The sequence below is a fragment of the Vombatus ursinus genome, unplaced genomic scaffold, assembly GCF_900497805.2.
Source record: "Vombatus ursinus unplaced genomic scaffold, bare-nosed wombat genome assembly UNPS02014959.1, whole genome shotgun sequence".
Lineage (NCBI taxonomy): Eukaryota > Metazoa > Chordata > Mammalia > Diprotodontia > Vombatidae > Vombatus > Vombatus ursinus.
The window spans coordinates 8,599,545-8,613,768 of record NW_020954737.1 but is presented as its reverse complement, the minus strand read 5'-3'; the positions used below and the strand labels follow the sequence as shown (position 1 = coordinate 8,613,768).

Below are 14,224 nucleotides of genomic sequence, written 5' to 3'. Positions count from 1 at the left end.
AGCCTTGACCTTTCTAAACACAGCATTTAATAAGAGAGTCACCCTCTTCCTTCTTGGTATTTTTTCTTAGTTTGGCTTCCATGGCATTTCTCTCCTGATTCTCCCCTTACTTATCTGACAACTCCTTCTACTGATTCATCTTCCTCCTCCTGCCCCCATGCATAATTGTTCCCCAAAGCTTTCTCCTCAGACCTCTCTCTACTTTCTCCCTTAACAATCTCATCTAAACCAGCCCATGCAGCAGTCAGCTTGATACTACCTCAAACTCACTCTGTCCAAAATGGAATTAGGGGTACATCAGACGAGCGAACTTTTTTTAAAGTAACTTTTACCCAGAAATCTAAGAACTTTTAATTACCACTGAGGACTTCATAACCTCAAACCACCTTGTTCTTCCCTAACTAGCAGACGATGATGTTGCTAAGGTTAGATGTTCTTAAGGTTATATTAATGAATAAAAAATAATGAAAATGTCTTGACTTTCCATAATGAAGGAACTCTCCTAATTTCCCACTACGTACAAAGAATTAGATGCTTCATTCGACTATTACAATCTCATTTTAAATGTAACTAATCCCAACTTGCTTTTCAATTGCCTTTCCACCACAGAGCTCCAACTGCTTTAGATCTGACTTTCATTCATGTGTGGTAGTGAACAAGAGGAAAAAGTCTCTCCATTTTATAGAGAGCAAAACTCGGGGCAGAATAGGAACACTTTAGATGATCTTCACTCAATCTTCAATAACTACATCCTTCCACAGCTGCGAAACAAGCATAATACTTGCATAATTGTGAGACTCGAATGAGTTGTTACGTAAAATGCTCAGTAATACTTAAAACCTTATATAAAGATAATCTATTATAATATGAATACTATCTTGGCAGTGATGGAAAAGAATAAGATGCCAATTCCTTGAACATTGTAACAGTTTATTTTAATATTTTATACAGCTAGTATTGGTCTCCAATAAATTATATCAAGTTATAAGTGAAGGCTCTTTACTTTTCCTGGCTACCCTCCCCCTATTACCCCAACTTTACTTCATAGAAATTGCAAATGGGATACTGGGATATTTAAAACTCCTGCAAGAAAGATAAAGTCTACTATGAGATATTTTGACAATTAGTGATTGTAAGTTCGCTGTGCACCAACTATGTGTCTTTATTGTCCTAATAGCACCTATAAAACTTAGGAGCAAACAAAACATTAAATAGATGTATCAAATTTTACAAATAAAGTACTCAGGAAAAGTTCTTGGAATTGGCTGCATTTTTAATGAGAAAGTGGCAAGTAATAGGGGAATGTCTATTCTTCAAACTGGAATCAATTTAAATGAGGCCAGTTCTCTCTCCTTTACATAAATTATAAAGTTTTTTTTATATTGCTGTAGCAGCTAACACACTCGCACTCATAACCCCACTGTATTCAATTTTAATATGTGTTTAAAGATTTCTTCCATAGATACATATGCAACAAAAAGAGGATCCTCAACAGGTATCCCCTTTCAAGCAATATTCCAAAGATAATATACTTTAAAGTCTTTCAAATGGCAGCATGTAATGTATCTTTGTTCTGGGGCTGATATCTCCCACTCTTTCAGATGATTATCTAATATTACAAATATAATTCTCCAGAAGACACCCAAGAATCCCAGCCAGCTGCCTGCTGTACCATATACCCTGATTTTATTAGATCTAAAAACAAACATAAACACAGCAATAGCCTAAGAGGCACAAAGATTCCACTTCTCCCTTAAAGCAAGCTCTTAAAACACAAAGACAGGTTTGAAATCACACAATTCTTGTTTTAACACAGAAAGATGAAGTAATTGCTTTTACTCCAATCACTCCACCCCCAATCTCAGTCCATATGTTGAACATTATCAATTCCAAGGAGACATCAAATAAGAAGCTACTTCTCCATGATTTCATAAATTTAGGTAGGGGTAAACCTTGGAATCACTTACACAAGCCTTCAGAATACTGCCAACCTGAAGCTTTCAGGGAATATTTGACAAGTCCTGGGCAGCCAACTATTTTCAATGAGGATAGGAACACTCTTAGCCTCTATGTTGAGATCAGAACTGATAAGAATTCCTATCAACCAAGAGAATAAGTATTATTTGGGTAACCCATCAGTGGCTTAGCCACTTGCATGGTACAAACATGGCAGAATTGTTGAAAAGATATCCAACAGCCTCTACTGCATTAAAAGTACAAAGCAAATGAGAAAAACAATCCAATAATCATTTTCCTAAGGCCAACTTATTATACTAACATGGGTCTTGATCTCCTACTTTCAAGAGCAAATATAATTGTGTGTGTCTGAAGATGAGACACTTTTTTTCTTGGATGGCCAAGACATAGGATCAGACATCACATGAATGCATATTGAGGATATTTTTAGATAGTCCTTTTTGATACTAACGTGTAACCAAAAATAGATTTACCTTCCTTCACTCTTCAACAGAAAGGAAATTTTCAGCTAAAAGATCTGGGGTGTTGTCATCATCACTTTGGACTATGAAAACAGAATGCAATAGCTATGGAAACCATAAGTCAAATATAATACAAAATGAACCAACACAGCACCTCTCTGTAAACTCCTTTTTTTAAGTATATTAGCTACATAGTTGTCCCAAAAGTTGTTCTAATTTGTACCATGTAGTGGTTTTTCTTTTAAGAAATTAAACCAGAACAAAGCAACTCTTTGTCCTTTTTGTTTTTTTACAGTTTTTTTTTACATGTACTGTACATACAACTTTTAAAATTAGCTGCACGATTTTCTCTCTGTTAGAGAAGTGCAGTCCAGGCAGACCATGCTTCTCAGTATATTAAAAATATTAAATAAAACCCAACCAGCTTCATTCTCTAATAGCCAAGCTGGCTGAAAAGGGATTGGGGAATTGGGAATGTGAGGGAGTAGAGAACAGGCAGTTGTAAAATGGGATCAGTCTCTCTTCACAAATACACTACTTACAAATCTCAAAGTCATCTCCTCATCTTATCCCTGTCACAGCATCTCGGAAATCTCACCTTAAAATCTGAGATCACACATTGCTAGCTTTGAGATGAGATCTGTTGCAACATGCCCATATGAACTGCCCACTCAACCAACTGCAACCCTGAGGATTTTTCTGGACTGGTTGAAAGAGGAAACATAAAGACAGTCCCTGCTGTAGAGCTGCTTCTCCAGTTTACAGTTCCACGTGTTTCCCAGGATGTTTCTCGGACAAGCATGCATGGCATTGTCATCTCATGATTCCACTCTCCACAAGCAGATTTCTCCTCCATTCCTGGATCCCAACAAAGCCGCCGTCATCCATCCAACGGTTTCCCCAGATAGACCAAAGTCACCTCTGTGTTGCCATACACAGCAGACACTGCTGGGTATAAGCAGACCTTTGGCAGTCCTCTAAAGGCAACCCCTAGGAACTCATAGCCACGTTCAAAAGCTAAAGTCTTATCTTCCATGTCTAGGATGACTCGAATCCTTTCTCCTATCTGTAAACATAAAGAAAAAAGAAAAATTAGAAGAAAAGCCACAAAGGGCTAGCTAGAAGACTATGAAATAGAATCTAGGAAATTAACAACAAAACTAAGGATATGAATATGTGAATAATCTAAGGAATTAGAAGTTTCTTATATTAAGCTAAAGAGCATTTTGTACCTAATTAGGGGGTGTGTGTGTGTGTGTGTGTGTGCGTGTGTGTGTGTTTGCTCAAGCACGCACACAAATGTACATGAGAAATTAAGAAAATGTGTGTATAAAATTTTTTAAAATGTGTATGTATGTGTAATGGATACGCAACATATATGTATGATAAACACACAGAATCAATTCCTCTGTTATGACTAATAACAATAACTGACACTTAAACAACATTTAAAATCTGCAAAGAACTTTACTTCCTTGGAGCTCCACAAGTCAGTATGATAGGTACAAGTATTATATTGCCCCCACTTTACAAATGAGGGAAACTGAGAAATTGACTTGCCCGTGGCCAGACAGACAGTCAGAGGTGGGATCTGAACCCAGGTGTTCCTGACTCCAAGTCAAACATTCTATACACTGTACATTTGTTCTGATAGAGAGGCAGCTCATCTCCTAGCCAAGGCCAAACCCTCTACTTGTAAACTTAATCTCCATTTCTTCAATCATTCCCTCTCTCTTTCATCTCTTATTACTCTTTAGGGCTTCTTCCCCATTACAAAAACCCTCCTTCATTTGATGCTGAAATTCCTTTAAGTTATTGTCTCATACCTCTTATCCCCTTCAAAGCTAAACAAGTCTAGGTATACTCGTTGCCTCCATTTTCTCACCTCTCTCTCTTACTTTTTAAGCTTACGTACAGCCTAGCTTCCAAGCTACCACTCAGTTGAAATTGTTCTCTCCAAGATTAATGAAGTGGGGCAGCTAGGTGTCGCAGTGGATAAAGCACGGGTCCTGGAGTCAGGAGGACCTGAGTTCAAATGTGGCCTCAGACACATAACACTCACGAGCTGTGTGACCCTGGGCAAGACACTTAACCCCAACTGTCCTCCTGTCCTCACCAAAAAAAAAAAAAAGAAAAGAAAGAAAAGAAAAAAGATTAATGAAGAATTCAACTACCAAATCCTGTAGTTTCTCAATCCTCATCTTCCTTGACAGCTCTTGCAACTTCTGACACTGTCAGCTAGCCCTATTCCTGAAAACTCTTCCCTTGGCATCTGTGACACTGCTCTCTAGATTCTCTGGTCCTTCCCATTCTCCTTTGGCATTGTCCATTTTCCATCCATTAAACATGAGTGTCCCCTAAGGCTCTGTCCTGGCCCTTTTTTCTCCTCTCTCTATACTCTATTCTCTTCCTTAGTGATCTCATCAGCTTCCATGAGTTCAATTATATTTTTTACACAGAAGAATCCCAATCTATATATCTTGACTTTATCTCTTCCTGAAATCAAGTCCCAAACTACCAATTGCTTGCTGAATAGCTCGATCTGGGTGTTTCACCAGAAACTCAAACACAACATAACCAAAACAAAACTCAACATCTTTCTTCTCCTAAATCTGGTCTTTCTCAATACTTCCTTATTTCTGTTAAGGGTACCACTAACCTCCTGATCAGCCATGTTTGTAACCTAAATGTTATCCCTGACTCTTCCTTTACTGTCTTACCATCCAATCAGCTGCCCCATCCTGTCAATTCTACCTCCACAAAATCTCTTGCATCTGTCTTCTTTCCATTCCCAAATCCACCACTTTAATTCAGGCCCTTACCACCTCCCACCCTGACTATTCCAGTAGTCTCCCCAATGGTCTTCCTGAATCCATACCCCGTAGAGCTATCCGAATGTTTCTAAGACATGGGATGATCATGTCACTCCCCTGCTCAAAATCTCCAGTGGCTCTCTACTGAACTTTGGAAAAATAAATTCTTCAGCCTGGCATTTAAAGCTCTCCAATATCTGCCCTACTTATCCATAATTATTTTATATTATTCTCCTTCATGCACTCTATAATTCCAGACAAACAGTACCACCAGCTGCTCCCTGAACTTTGCATTCCATTCCCTGGACCCATGACTTCATATGCCTATAATGCACTTATTCCTTATCTCTGACTCTTAGAAGCCGTATTAAGTCTTAGCAATGGTGTCATTTCTCATAGGAAAGCTTTCTTGAGTCCTCACAATTATTACATTAGTGTTCTCTTTTTACTAAAACTACTTTGATTTTTCTTATCTTTATATGTGGTTCCCTCTCCTTCCTTCCCCCCACCAAAAAAAAAAAAAAAAAAAGAATATAAGTTCCTTGAGAAGGAACTTTTTTTTGGTCTTTGTATTCCCAGTAAAGCACTCAATGTTTGTTGAAGAGAATTTAATTTTTTTATTCAAGATGAAGAGTTTCCATATCATTTACTTTTGTTATAATGTACTGATCAAGGCAGAGTTGAATGATGTGCCCAGTTAAGCTACCACAGCCCATATACCCTCTATTTGAAGGGATATTTTTCCGGGAAGCAACTACTGGAATATATGACAATTCGGCAAAAACTGAAAACTAAAAATTAAGAGATTTAAAAAATTACCTCTACTTCAAACACCATTGAATTTACAGCTTTTGTTACTATGAAAGGGCAAAGCTGGCTACAACTACAGAAAGTACTTAAACATCTATTTGGTATAAAGCAGCAGCAATGCTTGTTTAAATTATTCTAGAAGTACAATATATCCAAGTATTTTCTCGCTTCAAAAATTAATGGAAAAAAAAAGACAAAGAATAGCCAAAGAAACACTAATGTTGGTTATCAAGTCAGTAATCCAACAAGGATGTTGCATCGACTTTTCCCACCTATTCTAGACTGTACAGGGGATGTATACAGTATTCAAGTACCTATTTCTGTTAACAGAAAAGGCAAATGTGAGTCCAGAGTCACATAATCTGAGGATCATCAGTTTAGGGCTTAAGGCTACAATAAAAATATTGCAAAGCTTGCAGTTTACCTGGACCCTTTCTTAGAGAAATACTAAAAGCCCTCAAAACACTGGGTGAACCCAGAGAAGGCTATCAAGCAGTAGCAATGGGGTTTTTTTTGTTTTTTTTTCTGTTGTTTTTTTTTTTATTTTAGCAATGATATTTTTCATAAGAAAAACAGAACAATTTGGAAATGTGTTGGAAAAGATAAAGACCAAAAACAAGATAGGATGATTAAAGGTTATGTACATATTACTAGATAGCAGTTCCATGCTACCTAGGAGAACAGAGAGATGACTCCTTTTCCAGAAGCCATCTCTGAAGGAGTTCAGAAATTTTCTCCACTAGTAGAAATCATCCCAAAGCTCTCTCACTATATTCTCCAAGGAAGGCAGAGAGATGTCATGGAAAGAGCACTAAATTTGGAAGCAATGAATTTGGGCTTAGATGCCAGTTCTTTATAGACTAATTTTGTAATGTTAACTAAGTTATCTTATCTCTTTGGGACTGATTCCTTGTTTGTTAAATGAGGGAACTAGATCTGACGACCCCTAAAATCACTTTAAGCTGTAGAACTATAATCCTATGTGAATTAAGTTGCTAACCTGCAACAAATCCTTAGGGAATATTAGGACTCAATAATTAAGTAAAAAGGAGATATGATCACCTTAAGAAAATGCTAGGCCCACAGCTTTTGTCATCCACAACTTTTCTTGTGTGATTCCAGGGTGTGCCAAATAGCAGGCAAGGCCCAGTTTCTCACCTGATATTTTGGTGCGTTATTGCACTGTGGAAAACTGCCATTGACTTCCCCGTTATGTAGTAGATTATTGTCCACTAGGTTCCAGCCCCAGCTCTGGTCGTCACTTCCCAGCAATGCCACATAACCCTGACACTGCATTGGGGCCCGTTTTGTGGCAATTCCAATCACAGCCACAGTGCCCAGAGGGCCTTCCCACCAGACCTCCCAAGCATGACGGCCCTCACTGAAACCAATCTTGGTCCTTGCACCGTCAGTGCTCTGGGCGATGGGATTCCGATGTAAAGTAAATCCATTCTTCTTAATGTAGACATTCCTGGAACAGTCATTGGTGCTAAAGGCATGTTGGAAGGCACGTACCTAGAAATGGTGAGACAGAAGTCCAAAAAAGTAGAAAATTAACATCCCTTAAATACTGAAAATCACTTGAACCTCAAGTTCTATATATGCCTACATATCTTAAATTAAAAATGGGAATTAAAAAAAAGCTAATAAAAAAAAGCTAAAGTTTCTAGATAGGTAACAAAAAATATTAAGCTGTATCTTAAAAATTCAGCCATGATGTTTTCAGCATTATTTAAGCAAAATTCCTAAAAAGTGAGCAAGTCACACTGTCGGCTTATACTCACACAACTAAAAGTCCTTTAAAATGGTTTTAAACTAGGTTTCCTCATCCTATAGTTCTGTGAATAATGTTCAGAATATAATTACAAGCTTTTATATTACCTTTTTTTAATATCATCTCATTAACCTCCACTTGTCTAAATATTTTTAAAATTCCAATTTTGTCACCAACATGCTACCTATGCCTCCCAGTTTTATCATAGCTATAAATTTAATAAACAAACACCCCTTCCCCTATCACTGACAAAAATGTTAAATATAATGGGTACAGGACAGAGTCCTATGGTATGCCATTAAAGACCTCACTCCACATTGACAACCATACTTAAGGTGTGTTGATTAATTAGCTGTCCACATATCTATATTATCACTTATCTATACTATCACATTTTTCCATCTTTTACATAAGAAAAAGACCAACAAGAAAAAACTATCAAATGCCTTGCTGAAATCAAGATATCCAATGTCTATAGCACTCCCCAATGTGCCTTTCAAAAAGAAGAAAACAAAGTTCAATTTAGCTTGACTTGTTTTTTAGTGAATCCATGCTGGTTCCTATCAATCATCACTCTTTTCAAAGACAAAAAAGCTCAAAAATCACTGGACTAATAAATTCTACAATGATGCAGAATATGGATATCAAATTTATCAATCTCTGGTTTCTGAATCTTTTTTCGCCTTCTTGAAAATAGATACATTTGCCCAACTCTAGTCCATCTTCCCTGACCTCAAATATTATTAACAATGGTTTTACAACTACCTATGCAAGTTTTTTAGATACTTCCAGAAGGGAATTTGCCTGAGCCTAAAGATGAAGTGATTTAAAGAACACAGTTCTTGCTGTCACTACTGCCTTACTTATTTGGGGCTTTAATTGCCCCTTATGAATGCTTATTCTGTCTCTTCTACTCAAATATCAATCTCTTTGAAGAAAATGGAAGCAAATATAAGTTGAATTAGTTATACTTTGTCATGTTAAAATATACCATCTACCTCCAAATTGTGAGCCTATACCAGGTTCTTTCTTTGTCATTCTTCTTGTTTCATTTTCATCATGTCACACCGTAGAGCTCAGTACTGCCTACTGTATCAAAGTTAGAATCTTTAAGTTAACTAATATTCAACACCTTCTACTATTCCATCTCATTTTCTATTAAACTGCATAAATCCTCAACTCCAGCCCAGTCAACTGGCTTCTAATCCTTCATACATGACTTGTTCCCATTGTCAGGTCTTCTTAAAACATCAAGAGACTGGGCGTGGCTAGGTGGTGCAGTGAATAGAGGACGGGCCCTGAAGTCAGAAGGACCTGAGTTCAAATCCGGCCTCAGACCAAACACTTGACACTTACTAGCTGTGTGACCATGGGCAAGTCACTTAACCCCAACTGCCTGAAAATAAAAAAATAAAAAAATAAAAAACATCAAGAGACAAATGTTATCTTCCTCTTAGCCACAGTGCTGCTGACAAAAGTTATAATATTTTCAGACAAAACAGACCTTCTAGTAGCTCTAAAATTTATGAAAAAATTTTAATAACCACAAACTCAGCAGCATGGCCCTAGGTCTTCCACCTTCTTGCCTGATATTACTCACATAATGAGCCTTAATCACAGACATCTTACGAAGTAATCCATCCTCCAGATAGATAGCATCTAAATGCAATCATTAGAACTTATAAAATAAAGCTCAAAGGGAGATTGCTAATGATATGCCAGGTCAGCTGAACTTACCATTTTATCTCAAAAGTAAAGATACTTTAAAAAATAGCCACTTTGCATAAGCTGTAACCACTTATCTTCCTTTAATAAATTCCACTTTTTGGTTTCTGTGTTTTTTTAAAAATGTGCAAGTCAATCTACATTTAGAACAGGATGCCAAAATATTAAAATGAACAGGCCTGTGGGTGGCACCTACTGGTATGGTTAACCATCATTTTTAACCATCATTTTTCACCTGAAAGAGTACGCCATCTGCCTGCCACTATCTTACTGCTTCTCTGTTTTACTATATGCAATATAGATTAAGTAATCTATATCTGTTTTAGGAAGCAATTTTTCCCAGAGTCTGTATCAGTGGAGTTTTCCTATAAAAATTCATCTGCTCCGTAATTCAAATTTCATAAGCAAGCTTTCATTGACAAAAGTGCTCAACCATGACACTGCATGGTCTAGTGGAAAGTCCAAGTTAGGAATCCAGTTCTCATACCTGTGTGATCTTAGGGAAGCCATTTAACCTCACAACCCAAATTCCTCATCTAATAAAATTAAGAGATTAGACTAACATGGCCTCTAAATTTAAAATCTATGGCCCGAGGTTTCTAACTAGCATATCAGAACAAAAAAGGTTAAAGCGATGGGAGGAAATATTCAAAATATTTTCATTCCTTTTCTAAATGACTTCAAAGATCACCAATAGGAAGACAATCTTTAAATACTCTTTCCCATTTCCAAAATGATCCTTTATTGGAAGCTTTCCCATACTGAAATTCCTCTCCAAGATCATTAATAATTTCCTTCTTGTCAAATCCAAGGACCTTAATAAATACTTACTGGTCTTTACTGCATTTGACAATGCTTATCATTCATTCTATACCATCATTCTCCTAACTCATCCATTTCTTCTCTGGTTCCTCTTCCTATTTGCTCTGAATTCCCTATTTATGAGAAATCCCCAAGTCTTGGTCCTTGATCCTTTGCTTTTTTTTTTTACTCTCTACTCTCATTTATCTACTTTAATTTGATGTCTTCTCACCTCAAATTCAATACACCCCTGCCCAAATTCATTTTCTTTTCCCCAAAACAGCTCCTCCTGCCAAATTCTCTCTCTCACAGTCAATGGCTCCATCTTTTTATACCTAATATCTAGGAACAAAATCTTAGTATCATCTTTAAGTCTTTCTACTTCATGCTCCATATCCAAGCACCAAGTCTGTATGTTGTTTTTCAATCGTGTCTGACTCTTTGTGACCCCATTTGGGGTTTTCCTGGCAAAGATACTGGAGTGGTTTGCCAACAACAACAAAACCCAAACAAACTAAAAGTGGGCTGAGGAATGGACCTTAAGAGAAAAAACTCAGGTAACCCACTTGTTATTTTAAAAAAAAAAAGAGGGGAGGCCCCAAAAAAGTGAGGTGACCTGCCTAGGGTCATAGAATTAGTTATAACCAAGAGTAAAACTCAGTGTTCTTTCCACTACATTAAGTTATCTTCCTCTTATATCCATGCTATCCCTTCCATCTTCAGTAATGAAGATACTACCTCATCCCTACATGCCAGGTCACCACAACAGACTCTCATAGCTAGTTTCCCTGATTCCTGGTTCATCCCAATTCCTGCCAAACTAAACTATCTTTGCCACTACTTTCTTCATATCACTTCCCTACTCAAAAACCCTCAAGAGCTTCCTATTCTTCCTGTATCAAATTTAAACTTCTTTGCCTAGCTGTCAATATCCCCTATAACTTATCTCCATCCTACATATTCACTTAATGCTCTTTTTGGGGCAACTAGATAGCACAGTGAATTGAGCACCTGGCCTAGAGTCAGGAAGAATTAAGTTCAAATCCTTACTAGCTGTGTGACCCTGGGCAAGTCACTTAACTTGTTTGTCACAGTTTCCTCAAATGTAAAATGGGGATAACAATAGCACCTACCTCCCAGGACTGTTGTAGGGATCAAATGGGATAACTGTAAAGCTCTTGGCACAGTGCCTGACACATAGTAGGTGCTATATAAATGTTAGCTATTATTACTATTATTTAACTCCCAAATATTCCCACGCATTTTAGTCATACAAGGCCTCATGCTTGTTCTGTGTAAATTACATGCACACCAGAGTACCTTCCCTCACCTGTCTTCTGCCTGGAATGCCCTCCCTTCTATTAACAAACTCAAATCTTACCAGTCCTTTGAAAAAGCTCCCTCTCCTCTCCAAATACCTTATATAATCCTTAGATCATAAGTTTCTAGAGAAAGTACAGAATTCCTCCTTTTCACTTTTATATCTTGCATTGTACACAAAAGATGGTCAACAATTGTCGAATGATTGATCAACAATGACTAAATGTATTTTCCTAATGTCTTTCATTCTTACAACTAGTAAAAAAAAAAAAAAAGGGACTTAAGTAGAAAAAGTGTATTCTACTTCTGTGCCATACCACTACAGTTATCTGAGGAAAGGTTCCCATAGTGGTGGCCCCACTAGTCTGACATAAAGACTGATCCTAAAAATGAACAGAGAATGACAGACTAATGATGTATTTGTTAAATATTCAAAGATTAGTTATGTTTGATAATACCATAAATGCCAGGTACCCTAAATATGAATTGTTCATATCTACTTCCTTCAATATAAAAAATCAAAAACAATGAAATTAGGGGATTATAGTTAGATGTTTAGTAGAAATTGACTCAGTAAAACTTGGTCAGATGTAAAAGCTGAATTTTTTTTTTCTTTTTAGGCAACTGGGGTTAAGTGACTTGCCCAGGGTCACACAGCTAGTAAGTGTCAAGTGTTTGGTCTGAGGCTAGATTTGAACTCAGGTCTCCTGACTTCAGGGCCGGTGCTCTACCCACTGCACTACCTCGATGCCCCAAGAGCTGAATTTTTAAAAGACTACTTCCAAACATTTTTCCTGAATTCAAGAATTTTTCAGTGACATGCCAACAAACACTTCAATTTTTTACCGATATAAATCTATAACACCTAAGGTACAGGCAACATAAACTCATAACAAGTCACATTTAAAGTACATAGAAACTATTTTTGAGTTACTGGGAAAAACGGTAAATAATGATGATTCGGATTTGGGGTATCATTTAGATCTTAGGTAAAGAGGCTGGACAGTGTAGCTTCATTGAATTGTTTCCTAATTTATTAAAGGGAAGTTGTGATTCAGAAGATGTTTTATAGCTCCTGCACATAAAGATATTTTAACTTTGTATCCAGGTCCCAAAGACATGACTTTGACACTTAAGAAACGAAGTTCTACCCTTATCCTTTTTCATACACGTCTTTTGGTTTAACCCTTTGCATCCATTCTTTGATCCGACTGAACCCATTCCTAGCTCCTCCCAACTGTTTACATTGTACTGGGAGTATTTCCTAGGTGGCCTCACCACACACAACCATCACTCGAGAATTGTTATTTCTCTCTATGACTAAGATGCACAGGCAAGATCCTTGGACAAGCAGAGGATTCGAAGCAAGTATGAGGAAAAAAAAGATAACTGAACAGCTACAACTATCAAAGTGGGGCTCCAAAGAAGAGAGCATTAGAGGGCAGAAAAAGTGCCTCCGGGTGCGGTTGACAGGGTTCCTACTCTTCGAAAGTTTAGAGGATGCTTGGACATATCTGCAGTCGGGAGCCTAATGCATAACAAGTTCTTAGGGCAGGACAATAAAAGCAGACTGGGAACGAGGTTTGGTGGAGTTCGGGGAGTGATTGCAGGTGCCCCAGTGGGAGAATAAGAGATGAGGGTAAGGGGGAGGAGCGAGTGCAAATGCCCCAATGGAAGAACAAGAGATGGGGCGGAGGGAGCGAGTGCAACTGCCCCAGTGGAAGGACAAGAGATGGGGGTACAAAACATGGGGGTAAGGGGGGGCGCGAGTGCAAATGCCCCATAGAAGAACAAGAAAGGGGGGAACGAGTGCAAATATCCCAATAGAAAAACAAGAGATGGGGGGGGAGCTCGAGCAACTGCCCCAGTGGAAGGACAAAAGATGAGGGTAAGGGGGGGCGCGAGTGCAAATGTCCCAATGGAAGGACAAGAGATGGGGGGGGGGGCGCGAACGCAAATGCTCCAATGAAAGAACAAGACATGGGGCCAGAGAGAGTGCGGAGCTACCGAGCAGCCGATGCTGTTTTGGAGAAGGGAAGGAGCGACGGGGCCGGAGCGGGTGCAGGCTGGGCTGGGGCTGGGGCTGGGGCTGGGGAGGCCGGGGCCGGGGGCGGGCAGGGAGGCCGCCGCCGCCGCCGCTCACCTTGGCCTTGTAGCTGGGCAGGTTGCAGAGGATGTCGGTGCGCAGCGCCTCCTCGGCCAGGCTGCGGGCGCAGAGGCTCCGCCACACCTCGCTGTTCTCGTCGCCGTGCAGGCAGCGGTACCAGTGCTTGCACACGAGCGCGCAGCTCCGCAGCTCGGCCAGCTCCAAGTACGAGAACACGAGCTCCAGCACCCGGCTCGGCAGCCGGCCCCCGACCCCCGGCGACCCCGAGCCTCCTCCTCCTCCTCCGCCGCCGCCGCCGCCGGCACCGCCTCCGCTGCCGCCCGGGGCCGCCGCCGCCACAGCCGCCGGGGGCGCCGCCGGAGCCGCCATCGCCGCTCCCCAAGCCGCCCGGAGGCCGCCACGACCGCCTCCCGCCGTCTCTGCCCCAGAGGCCGAA

General features: G+C 39.4%; 1 protein-coding gene across 1 annotated transcript; it reads right to left on the bottom strand.

The window, feature by feature from the left end:
- Nucleotides 1-909: 909 nt before the first annotated feature.
- FBXO45 (F-box protein 45) lies at nucleotides 910-14,157 on the bottom strand. The gene is made up of 3 exons (XM_027845337.1): nucleotides 13,825-14,157; nucleotides 7,220-7,576; nucleotides 910-3,504 (listed from the first exon to the last, which is right to left on the bottom strand). Exons 1-3 carry the CDS (start codon nucleotides 14,155-14,157, stop codon nucleotides 3,319-3,321), a joined length of 876 nt encoding a protein of 291 aa, XP_027701138.1. The 3' UTR covers nucleotides 910-3,318.
- Between the last annotated feature and the right edge of the window lie 67 nt (nucleotides 14,158-14,224).